We start from the raw sequence: 13,175 nt of genomic DNA, 5'->3' as shown, positions 1-13,175 counted from the left end.
GTCAATTAAGGAAAGCAATCAAAGAGGAGAGGAAAGTTAAGCAAGGGAGGGAGTTCTGCTGCTGCATCACAATGCCCCGGTGCATACTACTCGTATTGCCAAGGCCGCTGCTCTTGAATCTGGGTTCGAAACTATTACTCATCCACCGTATAGTCCAGATTTAGCCCCTGGCGACTTCTTTTTGTTTTCCAATCTCAAAAAAGATCTTCGAGGTAATCGATTTTCTGACGATGAAGCGCTGAAGGCAGCAGTTCAGAAGCATTTTGACACCAAAGACGAAAAATATTTTTATTAGGGAAAAATAAAAAATAAACTTTCACTTTCTTTTGTTTTCATTATTATACCGAGAATTTATTGAACGCCCCTCGTACATAAAAACATGAATCCACTGTCTAAAACCGATAGTATTTATAAGCTTTTTACTTAATTTGTGATCCCATTGATCAGTCACTTAGATCAGTTATCCAAGTAATTTTAACTACACTTTGTTCTCAAATATCTGATTTTAATGTCTGTTTATTAAATTATCAAATTACTATCACCTGTTTAATTACTGGTTCGGCTGGTATTACTGGAGCACACCCCTCTTGTCTGATGGCAGCAGTCAGTTCATCCACTTTGGACATGTCTGCGTTTGGTGCCCGGTACTGCTCACAATGGTCTACTCTGACTGTGCGGCCTAAAATCTGAAGCAGAGAATTATTTTAAAATGAGAAGTACTTTTTAAAACCTATTTCTATTGTTCTTATTGTTTTTCTATTGAATTTCAATATTTAAGACACCAGACATTGTTTTGTTTATATTTAGTTAAATACCTATCCAAACCAAATATAATTTCAATTTTCAGGGGGATCTTATTGTCCCGAATGTGTCGTCGTGATGCTACTTAGATCATCTGTAAAAGATGTCAAGGCCTATTATTATGAAATGAAATGAAATGATTTATTTGCGGAATACTTATGGGTACCTAACATAAGATTTTATATACTTAGATATAATTGCATTCTCTGCTCTAATGAGCGTGCAAAATATTATATTTCTGAATTTGCTGAAAAAATAAAGCAGACAAATCCAAGATTTCTTATTTTATCTACAATTTTTCCTTAATGTCTAGATAAATTTACTTGTAAACAACCAATTTGATTCTAAATTATATTATAATATTTTTTTTTTTTGTATCAGTTACCTATTTTTAGTTTGGATGTTAAAAAAATCATTAACAGAGTACACATAACTCGCACAGCCGTGCCAGTAATTTATTCTTAAATTGTCGCAGCGGAAGATCTTTAATATCCTTAGGAAGCTTGTTAAATATTTTCAAGCACATTTGGTAAGGACTACGACTTGTTTGTCTGAGGCGCGATTTAGGCACGTACAATAGATTTCGCTGCCTAGACGCGCGATTATTGTAACATATAACGTCACAATTTTGAGAAAAGTAGTGTTAATTTAAAAATACAAAAACAGATACTTCATAAATGTACAATGATGGCAGGGATAAAAGTTTGTGTTGTCTAAAGATTGGTTTACATGAGTCAAGGGGTTTTAATGAAAATATGGTTCTGATACATTTTTTTTGCTTTATAAAAGCTTTTTTCAATTCTCTGGAATTTCCCATATGACTAAGCCGTAGCGGAGAGTAGACACAATATATCCGTGGTATGCCACCAAAGCTGCCTCTCGTGACACTGTATCTCGTAATTTTTTCAAAGGAAACACAAATTTGTTTAATTTGTCGCAAATATACTCTACGTGCAAATTGAAGTTACAGTGTTCATCGATTAGCATACCTAGGAATTTGATAATACCATCCTTATTGACAGTTTTTCCCTGATGTGCTATATTTAACTCGTTATTTTTGCCTCTATTGGTTCGAAATTGAATGAACTTGGTTTTGTCTATTTATATTTATTGTTAGGTTATTGCTTTCTAACCACTGTATCGCTTGATGAAGAGTTCGATTTATCTCTTGCTCGTACGTTGCATTATCAGAGCATGGTATTACAATAGAGGTATCGTCAGCAAAGAGTATCGCTGGATAGTCAACAGCTCCTGGAAGGTCATTTATGTAAAAAAAAGCAGTGGTGCCAGCACACTTCCTTGGGGAACGTAAAGAGTTAAAGCAAAAGTAAAGAGTTTCCTTCTTCCCTAACTATTTCTGTACATTGAGTTCTCTGGCTTAAGTAAGATTCGAACCAACGATGTATGTTGCCCCTAATACCGTACAGTTCTAATTTATTATTATTTTATTGTTTTTCTATGACAAAGCCTACGTGCCTTAATATATTCCGTTGTCAGTTATCCTTTTTACCCGACTGCGAAGAAGGAGGGTTATTGATGCATTTAAAATTACTTAAGTTGTTGCACATTGATCCAATGTTTGTATTTTTTTTTTTTTTTTTATGCATGTTCACCGATTACCTACTCAGTCAATTGTGGACCGATTTTCAAAATTATTTTTTTATTCGAAAGGGTATTCTTCTGAGGTGGTCCCATTGTCACCAAGTCAAGATCTGATGATGGGATCTTAGGGAAATCGAGGGCAAACCTCAAATTTTATAAGTACACCTATGGCGATTTTGGCATTTTTAGCATTAAGATGAGCTTTTACATTCAGAAAGTATCATTTGGTAACCTGTACCTGATGAAGAAGACCGTAGATGACCAATCGAACTCATCAAAGCTAAGTAATGCTCGCTCGTATATAAACAATCATGATTAATATACCTAGATAAGCGACTAAAAAGAAGCTTCAAGTTAATGATTCTTTCGAACTGATCTGATGCTGAAGCCAGAATGTAGGCAACAGAACTGTTATAAAACACATAACTAAGTCGTGTTTGGGCTTAATGGAATCGTTGTAAGATGTACTTTGGCTACGAATCATTAAAAAGTGAGAAATAAAGATTTTTTTTAACAAAAAAGTAAAACCGACTCAAAAAAATAACAAAAAATTGAACCGACTACAAAACCCTTTAAAATGTTTTTCTAGGTACGTACTATATGTGCCCAGCAGGAGGGATTGAAACCCATAATATGTGTAGGTGAGGTAGACGACTATTGTTCCACTCCTGCTGGCTCGTGCTGAGGCACAGACTTCAAGCTAGTACATACCTAGAAAAACATTTTAAAGGGTTTTGTAGTCGGTTCCATTTTTTGTAATTTTTTTATTTTTCTGGAGTCGGTTTTACCATGGCCTACCAATCCCTACAAGCTATATTTAATACAAAAAAACAGCAATAGATGGCACTACTATTAATATTTGTAAATTATAAAATGTAAATAAGCCAAATTAAGTCGAAATATTGAGATTAAAATAAAGACTAGCATGTTTGTGTTTTGCAATTGTGACGCTAGATGGCGAATAACCGGAATGCGCTTGCTGGGCTTGCCCCGCGCTCGCACACATTCATCGAAACTATTTGATAGAAACATGCCATTCTCTTCTAACGACGTAAATAAGACAGAGACATCATGCGTATGTCTAGTCGTCTAGGCTCAGTGTACCATATCCTTAGTGTCTCACTAGATGGCAATACATATCGTGTTATTTGTGTTCTCACTAGTGCCATCTATTCGAAAATCGAAGGAAAGAAAAATAGCCAGTATTAGGGTGATACCATTTGCTTGTACTAGGTGGTCTCTCTGTTATATTATCTACTTTGTGGTTTTACTTTTTTGTTATGTATTTAAGACTCAGATGTGGGTCACCAGTTTTTTTATTATGGATATTATTTAAACAACAATAGTCAGGTAAAGACTGTATCCTTAAGTATAAAGACAAGAATAAACTATAATATTTTTTTAATATTAAATAGGTATTTGATATTTATTATTTTGAATTTTTGTACATGAATATGTACGGAAACCAAAATTAATGGTAAAAAACTAAAATTATAAATTTTTGGCAGTTTCCTGACTTTCTGCCTCATCAATGATCGGACAGCAACTTTATTACAATTTCTAGCAATTTTGTTCCAATCTGAACAAAACTGTTGCTCGGTATCGGCACTGTGAACCCTTTAGCGAAATTTATCCTTCATTACAGCTCAGTAATGTTCGATCTGGCGAAGATATGGACAATATACCTAGTGGATTCATGTTATTTGCCACGAAACTCAAAGTATTGTCTTTGTACCATTTTATCACCTTAGCTGCGAAGTGGCAAGAAGCTAAGTAGGGCCAAGCCAACATACAGTTCCGCAGTCGTGTTTTCTTATCATGGGCAACACGCTCTTCTGAAGACACTCCTTCAAGTAATTTTCGGCATTCATGGATGAAGTGGTAAAAAATTAACTAGATTTCATTTCGCACTAGCAAATTAAATAATAAAAAATAAAAAAAATAATGAAATCTTATTTGGAACTGTACTTAACAATTTGGTACATTACAAAAATGAAAAATAATGTCACCCCCAGAAGTTAAAACTGTTGCAGGTAGCAACACCCCCCTCCGTAAACAGTCAGCATCAGATAATGTTATACAATTATACATATTGAGGATGCTTGACAGCAAGAGAATGTGGAGAAACCTTGGATGGAAGAGTAATAGGTGGATATGACACAACTCAAAATTCTAGGGCAGTACATTATGTCACTATACAATCAAAGTTCAATTTAAGGGTGTTAACCCTTTATTTTGGATTGTGTCACTATCAAATTAAAGCAACAGGAGTTATTTTCATAGTATGTCTTCAATGGGGAAAAACTTTACCTTGATACCGTTTAAATTATCCACTGCCAGAATAGTTGAGCGTTGATCTTCATAACAGATGAATGCAAATCCCCTTGATTTACCAGTGGCTTTGTCTCTTACTAAATTTATATTGACCACTTCACCATACCTGAACAAAAGATCTCTTGTAATAAAACTGATTAGCACTATTTCCTTCTTCTAAATACATCTTATTTATTAACTTACTGAGAAAATACACAAATTATATCCCCCTCTGTTAGATCGTAGGGAAGACCACCAACGAATACCCAGGCACTGTCTTTGTACTGGTCATGCCACGACGATTTGGAGTTACCGGTCAGCTCATTTTTACTCAGCTTCAACACATTCTTAACATTACTGGAAGAAAACATTGCAAAATGCATAATATTGAAATGTAAAATCAATAATGAATACATTACTGATAATTAAAACAAACTTACGTCATAGGATTCATTATAAGATTTAATAATTAATTTGTGTATTAATAATGAAATTCCAATTCACCGATTTTTACTGCGAAGTGCGAATCAAGTAATCAACATACATTGCAGCAGGGCTACTACGAAACTCGAAGTTCGTATCGTACCGTCTCCCTCGCTCTCGTAATAAATAGTATAAGTGTCAGAGGGACCGCACGACACGAATTTCGAGTTTCGAGTTTCGTAGTAGCCCTGCTTATCTTGGCTGTCATGTGTCAATGCCAAAGTTCGGTCGGTCTCGGTAGATTTTCTACAAGAATTTGTACCAAAACCGAAACTGACCGAAACTAATTTAACGCTGACCCGAAAAACCAAATGTTCAGTCTTGACACTAATGTAGACAAAACTCAAATTTTCGAGCCGTGTATTATCGCGACAGTTATTTTATTTAGCCGTCCGTACGTACATTTTTTAATATTAGAAATAATCTTGCGAATAAAAGATCATCACAACTTTGACATGACTTTTATTAAATAACGTTTTCTTGACATAGAACAGAAAAAGACAAACCATAGACAAACATAAATCAAACCTATATCACAATAAAATAATCTAACACTCCTCCTCGATTATAAATGTAATGATTTAAATCTGAACATTTACAATCGCACTATAACGGCTGCAAAGTAAATAACATTAAATGTATAGCATTCGCTAAAGTAATAAAACTGTAAAAGAAATAGTGTCTATTATTTAGTGTATATTCTATTTGTATTCCCTTATTTGTACAGTAATTTTTGAAGTTGTTTGAATTAAATTCGCCCCCATTATCTAGTCTTAATCTTTTTGTTTTTAGTCCGAATTGTGTTCTTATAAACTTTATGTAGTTTATTATATTGCTTTCAGCTTCATCTTTAGTTTTCAGTAAACGTACCATAAGGTAATGTGAATAGTCATCAATAAGTACTTGAAAGTATTTAAAGCCATATATGCTAGTTGGTTCTATCGGTCCACATATGTCGGAATGTATTAAATCTCCAATTTGTTTACTGTTGCTTTTCTGATAATAGAAGCTTCTCCTTGTGCTTTTTCCTTCAATACAGGTATCGCATATCTTCTCTGGTACAGGTAAGTTTAATAGTTTCAAATCATTGTAGTTTATATGACCAAGTCTTTTGTGCCATATATCGCTGTTGCTATTTGCAATATGAGCTTCTTCAATATTCAAGTCAAGTTTCAGTGTGTACAAGTTATTACTTTTATTACCTTTAATACATATGTTTTCTTTCCGTATTGTAACATTGTTGTTAGTAAATGTGATGTTAAAACCTTTTTCTGTTAGCTTGTTAATGGATAATAAATTATGTCGCAATCCATCTACTAGTAATACTTCAATTTCAATTTGTAATGGTCGTGAACATTGGTAATCAACTGTTAAGAGTCCTTTTCTTCGAGCAATTAGGACCTGTCCATTTGCTATTTGTATTTTTATTGGTGTTGATAGTTCTGTTATATTAGTTATATATTTTTCACATTCTTTCTTTACCATATGGTTTGTTGCACCTGAATCTAATATGAAATTATCTGTATTTTCAATTGCGGCCATTGCTATAAATGATAATTTATCTTTCGAGTTGTGTGGGCTTTGACTTTGACCTCTATATGTACCTCTGTATGCTCTTCCTCGGTATGATCTTCCTCTTTATGAGTTTTGGCCTCTATGCACAGTACGACCTCTTTGTTGGTTATAATTGTTATAATTGTTGGGCCCATAACCTTTTAATATTAGAAATAATCTTGCGAATAAAAGATCATCACAACTTTGACATGACTTTTATTAAATAACGTTTTCTTGACATAGAACAGAAAAAGACAAACCATAGACAAACATAAATCAAACCTATAGCACAATAAAATAATCTAACAACATTAACCGCACCGCTGAAAAACTGTCACTGTCATACCTTTTTATATTATGCTTGTTTAGGTACCTAGTGAGTGCCATCCATGAAGACGCGTGATTTTATCAAAAATTATGATAGACATTAATGACATTCTAATAAAAGCCACGGCACGCGTCATCGTGAATGACTCTACCTTAGCTCTACCTATAGTTAGTAGTAGTAGCAAATTAAGAAAAAGGTTTAGTAGTGGGTCTGATGACGGCGTTTTGAAACAGTTGAAAAAAATAAATAAAAAGGACAACAAACAACACAGGTAAATATTATTTCCAACTTCTTACGTAAAGTTCTTACCTGTAGAGATATATTTTAAGCCTCAGCCAGCCCAAACCTAGTATTCTCGTGGAACACATTGTGTTTTGTGTATTATATTTGCGAAAATACTATTATCAAACAAAGGTGATGTTATTAATAAGAGTAATGAATGCTAATAAAAGGTAATACTTTTTTTTTCAGCGTCCATCATGTCGGTTCAAGTAGATATCGTGCAGGGCACTCTAGAAGGAAAATTGTGCAGTTACAAAGGAAAAGCATATTATAGTTTTGAAGGCATACCATATGCCAAACCACCTATTGGAAAGTTGAGATTTAGAGTAAGTACTAATTTATTGTTTATTGATTTAATATTCCGCTGGTTTCAGTGCTTAATGAAAATGAAAGTTTTTACTTAATCGAAAAAATCCTTATGGGTTGAATGTTTGCTTCACACAAAGAAATTTGGCTCTAAGGATGTGTGGGTCCAAAGGTCCATTCATTCAAAGCAATGTGGAAGAGAACACAATGCAAAAGTATTTTTATTGCTGAATCAACCTGAAGTAGGTATGGATATGAGATATAATTGAATATTGCCCTAAACTGTAAGGTGATTACTTTTGCAAGTATTATAATTTTTATTGATTCATTAAAGCCCAATTAGCGATTCCATAATTTTAAAGTGATAAGATAATGATAATTCACTCAGAGATAAAATAAGATATCTTACATTAAATATATTTCTTTTGAGATGTAGACCGTGATTACCTTTAATGAGCTCCTGATGCAACATCCCATAAGAAATATATTTAATTTAAATAAAGAACCATGAATCATTTAAAAAATGTAAAAAACTCTTACTAGTACAAAATCTCTATTCTATCTCTGTTCATTAGATTTTTCTTAGGGGATCTTCGTGCTCTTTCTATGAATTTCAACCTGGATCATTTTTATTTTCAGCTTTTTAAGTACCTAACCTTTTAAAGGTTCCATAGTCAAAATGACATAGAGTAACACTTAGTCTTTTGTCCATTGGTGAATCTTAATGCTAGGAATTTTCAAATTTGCTTGAAAACTATGAGAGCTTACTACATTACTGCAGAGACCAGTAAGTAAGCCATCCTGAATGAGTAGAAGTTTGATCAATGATACGAGGCCAGGACGGCGATTACTGGTCGAAGCGTGTATAGAGCTTTTCTCAAAAATTATGATGATGGTGATAATGAAATGACGGTGATTTTGATATGATGATGATTGATGATGGTTGATGATGATGATGATGATGATGATGACGATTGTTAGTGATGGTGATGATGATGGTCTTTGATGGTGATGATGATGATGAGATGATGGTTGGTAATGATGATTTGATGATGGTTCTGATGATAATGGTTGATGATGATTGTTAGTGATGATGATGATGACATGGATCCATTTCAAAATACTAGTAAACCCATCACTGCCGCTCAGCCAGCGCGCTGTTTATGACGGGTTCCAAATTTTTAAAGGAACCTGTTACTGTCCAGGATGTAAATTTCATACTTACTTCTATCTAGGACAGTTCGAGATTGCTTTCTGGACACTAGCAGCTAGTCTGCAGGATGCGTTACTTTCTACTACGTTTGTGATGAGTAATGGCAACATTTCATTAGTGCGGTTATGATGAAATTTAAGCATAATTGGAAGAAATAGTACCTACATTACTGCAGAGTCCAGTAAGTAAGCCATCCTGGACGAGTAGAAGTTTGATGGCCGAACCGCCAGGTGATTTTTGCAGGTGGTCCGCCCGGATTGCTACCACTATCTTGCTCGCTAATCCTGCCGTGAAGCAGCAGTGCTTGCACTGTTGTGTTTCGGCGTGGAGAGTAAGACAGCCGGTGAAATTACTGGCACTTGAGGTATCCCATCTTAGAACTCTAGGTTAGCAACGCATCTGAAATACCCCTGGTGTTGCAGATATTTATGGGCGGTGGTGATTTCTTACCATCAGGAGACTCACTTGCTCGTTTGACATACAGTCGCATAAAAAAAAACGAGGCCAGGATGGCGATTACTGGTCGAAGCTTGTATAGTGCTTTTTAAAAAAAAATATGATGGTGATAATGAAATGACGGTGATTGTGATGTGATGCTAATGTCAAAATCAAAGTCAAAACATCTTTATTCAATTTAGATGAATGTCAAAAAAAATCTACCACCGGTTCGGAAAAACCTCGGCTGAGAAGAATCCAGCAAGAAACTCAACGAGGTATATATTTTTTTTCAACAGATTTACAATATTATTAAATGATATGTATACATCACCAGTATGTTTAACACACCTTTATTTTTAACACAGTAGGTTCGCTATTTGAAGGGATCGCTAATGCGGATCGGAATTATTTCCAAATATCCCTGTCCATGATATAATCATTAACTTTATATTACTCCTGATGATAGTGATGATGGTGATGGTGATAATGATGATGGTTAACGGTTATGATGATAATGATGGTTGACGGTGATGAAGATGATGATTGTTAGTAATGGTGATGATGATGGTTGGTTGGTATTGATAGTGATGATGATGGTGATGATGATAATGATGACATGGACACATTTCAAAATACTAGTTAACTACACCCAAGACTGCCGCTCTACCCGCTGTATTCCAAATTTTAAAAGGAACCCATTACTGTCCAGGAAGTAATTTCATACTTATTTCCTGGACACTACCAGCTAGTCTCCAGGATGCGTTACTTTCTTTTCTGCGACGTTTTTAATGACGTAATGGCAACATTTCATACCATTTTTGAGAAAATATATGTTTGTTTTCCTTTTTCTGTTCCTTCACTCTTTCATTATCAAATATTCCTTACAGGAACCACAAGAGCCTGTAAGTTGGATAGGAATTCGTGATGCCACAAAACCAGGAAACAAATGTATACAAATTAATCCTGCAACAATGAAGGACATAATTGGATCTGAAGACTGCTTATTCCTCAATGTTTACACGCCGCACTTGCCAAATGAGCAAAACAAGAAAATTCCAGTCATGTTTTATATACATGGTGGCAAATTATTATTTGGCTATGGAGATTACTATAGACCAGACTACTTCATTGAACAAGATGTTATTCTTGTAACAATGAATTATAGATTACATGCACTTGGTTTTCTATGTCTAAATGAAGCTGAAGCAGCAGGGAATATGGGTCTTAAAGATACTGTCATGGCATTTAACTGGGTTAAAAATAACATAGATAAATTTAATGGTGATAATAACAACATAACTGTATTTGGAGAGAGTGCCGGAGGTGCTGTTGTGACGTCATACTTAACAACCAAAATGGTGAATGGGTTTAGCAAGGTTATAGCCTTATCTGGCTGCTGCTTGTCAGACTTGTATATGATTGAAGATGATCCTATTTTTAAAGCTAAACATTTAGTATCAGTGTTAGGCAAAGAATTTAATGATATAAAAACTTTACATGAATTCCTTGTCAATTGTCCAATTGAGGAGTTAGTTTTTGCAGCTGCTGTTGTAGAAGCGTCTAGGCCCCCTTCAATTATAAATGCATATTTTCTTCCTGTTGTAGAAAAGAAATTTGAAGGTGTACAAAGATTTTTTGAAGAGCATCCTGTTGTCACATTCCGCGAAAATCGATATAAAAAAGTACCTGTGTTATTCGGCGTGAACAGCCATGAAGGAGCATTATTTGCACAAAAGGATAATAAAGGACATTTACTATTCGAAAATGACTTGCGATATTTTTTACCGCGCTTTTTGTCTTTGAAAACTTATAGTCCTGAAGTCATCAAACTTGCAAATAACATAAGAAATTTCTACTTCAATGGTGCAGTGATTGATGAATCTAAGCAATTGGAATACATACATTTTGTTTCAGATGCTTATTTCAATAGAGATATTGTGACATTTTTGGATTGTTATGGAAGATATCATAATGAAATATATTTATTTCGGTTATCATATTCAAGTGAAATAAATACTAGGATTATGAAAAAACTTGGTGTGAAAGGCACAACACATGGGGATTTGCTGCAATACATCTTTTACAGAAAGAAGAAATTTGACAATGCTAATGATAAAGATAGAGAAATAATGGACATTCTGAATGAGACTGTCTGCAACTTTGCAAAAACTGGGTTTGTATTACTATATAATTTTATACCACTACCACTGTTCTTTCAACCTGAACTTTTTGAAAACTAAAATTATGTCTTTTTACAAGCTTTTTTTTAGTTTCACCTGTCCCGTTGTCTGTCTGTCTGTCTGTAGTCAAATCTTGCAAGTTAAATTCAACCAACTTCCAGTTGCCGGATTGACTTGAACTTTGGCATACTTATGTAAACTGCGTGACAATACAGTAATCTGGTAGTGACATCCTGGTAGTCCAGCCAGGATCGTCTCCGCAGGATGAAACTCTTCAACGGTTAATGGCATTGACTTGAAATTCGGTATGCAAATGTAGTTCGGGTGACAATGCAAGTAAAGTCGACAAAAAGTACAATCAGCAAAAAGTTTGTATCCAAATGAAATTTTTACCAAAAACTTATTTAGGTCTCCGGTTTTAAGACTTGTTGTTGATAGTTAGTATTTTATGGTATTATTTTATTCCTAGGTTCAATGAGCAAGGCTCTGATCTGAAAAATATTAAATTATATTTGCTTCAAAAATTTAAAATGCTATTATAAAACAAATTAACTTTTTTATTTTCAGTATTCCAGCATGGTCCAAGAAACCTTTAAAATGGGAACCATACTCTCCTACTAAACGCAGTTTCATTGATATTGACGAAGAACCAAAACTGCTACAGAATTTCAACGCCGAAAGTTCTAAATTTTGGTTAAACATGGGAGAGAGATCAAAACTGTGATAGATTTTTAAATTTTTTCTCTGAACAAAATCAAACTTGGTACAGGGTCATTCAGTATTTTAAGACAAAATAATTGTTAGGGTTGGTACTTCAGTTTAATTAAGTATTGGTACTTTTACTTCGAGATGCTATTGGACCTTACATATTGATTGATTGTACCTACACTCATTTTAAATAGGTGCCATGTGAGTCCTACCCTGTTGAAATTTATTCCATTTATTCTAGCAATACTAGTATAGTAGTATAGTAACATTAAACTCAGCAAAGTCAGTGTCAGTAGGCTATAAAGTTTTTTTGGATTAGCATGTCTCTATCACTATCCCTCTGGTATATTCATTAAATACATCTCGCCAGTTATAGTATGTTGCAAAGTACACTCCCTCACTCACTAAAAATCTACCTCACTTTTATATGCAAAAGTAGCTCAACTCGAACATGCACGATGACATATATACATGATGATGGATGTTGTTATTTATTATACTTACACGTATTTTTAAGATATGATTATTTCGTGGTGTTATTAATGGTGATTGCTGGGTAAAAGATTTAAATTATTCACAGTTGATTAGATACATTACTTAGTCATATTTGCAACAGGATCTTGGTCTACACCCCAAAGCAAATATTAAGTCTAAGGTAAAAGGTTGTTTGTTTTTTTGGTAAAGGCCCATAATTAATGTTATATTATGTAAGGTTATTTATGTTGGTTAATAAAAAAATTACAATGTTCACGACATGAATATGTTACTTAATAAATATTTTATTTAAATGTTATTATACTTAGTAAATGTTTTTAATTTCAATACTTGTACTGACTTAGATCATCTACCTGCACCTGGCTACAGGGCTACAGCTATAATTGTACTTAAGTAACAGTTATCCGTAAGCCCAGCAAGTTTGTTTGTTATAGTACAGAAAAGAAAATATAAAAAGGTTACAAAAAAAGCA

At 34.0% G+C, this 13,175-nt stretch overlaps 2 protein-coding genes across 7 annotated transcripts in view; one reads left to right on the top strand and one right to left on the bottom strand.

Annotated features, from left to right (window-relative positions):
• Positions 1-13,175, bottom strand: part of LOC141427538 (RNA-binding motif protein, X-linked 2) — a 219,289-nt gene that overhangs the window by 4,049 nt on the left and 202,065 nt on the right. Inside the window, exons 1-5 of one of the 4 annotated variants that reach the window (XM_074087073.1) lie at positions 5,602-5,698; positions 5,157-5,229; positions 4,921-5,073; positions 4,714-4,843; positions 543-686 (exon numbers count right to left, since the gene is read on the bottom strand). In XM_074087073.1, coding sequence (XP_073943174.1) covers positions 543-686; positions 4,714-4,843; positions 4,921-5,073; positions 5,157-5,170 — 441 coding nt within the window. In that variant the 5' untranslated portion in view covers positions 5,171-5,229; positions 5,602-5,698. The other 3 variants (XM_074087074.1, XM_074087075.1, XM_074087072.1) reach the window with 3 other exon arrangements.
• Positions 7,061-13,015, top strand: LOC141427529 (esterase E4-like). Of its 3 annotated transcripts, XM_074087059.1 has the most exons (4): positions 7,061-7,352; positions 7,553-7,689; positions 10,208-11,493; positions 12,068-13,015. In XM_074087059.1, exons 2-4 carry the CDS (start codon positions 7,561-7,563, stop codon positions 12,222-12,224), a joined length of 1,572 nt encoding a protein of 523 aa, XP_073943160.1. In that variant the 5' UTR covers positions 7,061-7,352; positions 7,553-7,560; the 3' UTR covers positions 12,225-13,015. The 3 variants fall into 3 exon arrangements, with proteins under 3 accessions (XP_073943160.1, XP_073943161.1, XP_073943162.1); XM_074087060.1 differs by lacking the exons at positions 7,061-7,352; positions 7,553-7,689 and adding an exon at positions 7,696-7,915; XM_074087061.1 differs by lacking the exons at positions 7,061-7,352; positions 7,553-7,689 and adding an exon at positions 7,696-7,958.

Source organism: Choristoneura fumiferana, chromosome 4 (genome assembly GCF_025370935.1).
Source record: "Choristoneura fumiferana chromosome 4, NRCan_CFum_1, whole genome shotgun sequence".
Taxonomy (NCBI): Eukaryota; Metazoa; Arthropoda; class Insecta; order Lepidoptera; family Tortricidae; genus Choristoneura; species Choristoneura fumiferana.
The sequence above is the reverse complement of the archived record's forward strand: the minus strand, read 5'-3'. Positions and strand labels throughout refer to the sequence as shown.

Bases quoted from the DNA above. Each gene is read 5' to 3' on its own strand.
- LOC141427529 (XM_074087059.1), top strand. From the start codon at position 7,561: ATGTCGGTTCAAGTAGATATCGTGCAGGGCACTCTAGAAGGAAAATTG. The intron at 7,690-10,207 runs GTAAGTACTAAT...TATTCCTTACAG, and splicing joins TTGGAAAGTTGAGATTTAGA to GAACCACAAGAGCCTGTAAG. The intron at 11,494-12,067 runs GTTTGTATTACT...TTTTATTTTCAG, and splicing joins TGCAACTTTGCAAAAACTGG to TATTCCAGCATGGTCCAAGA.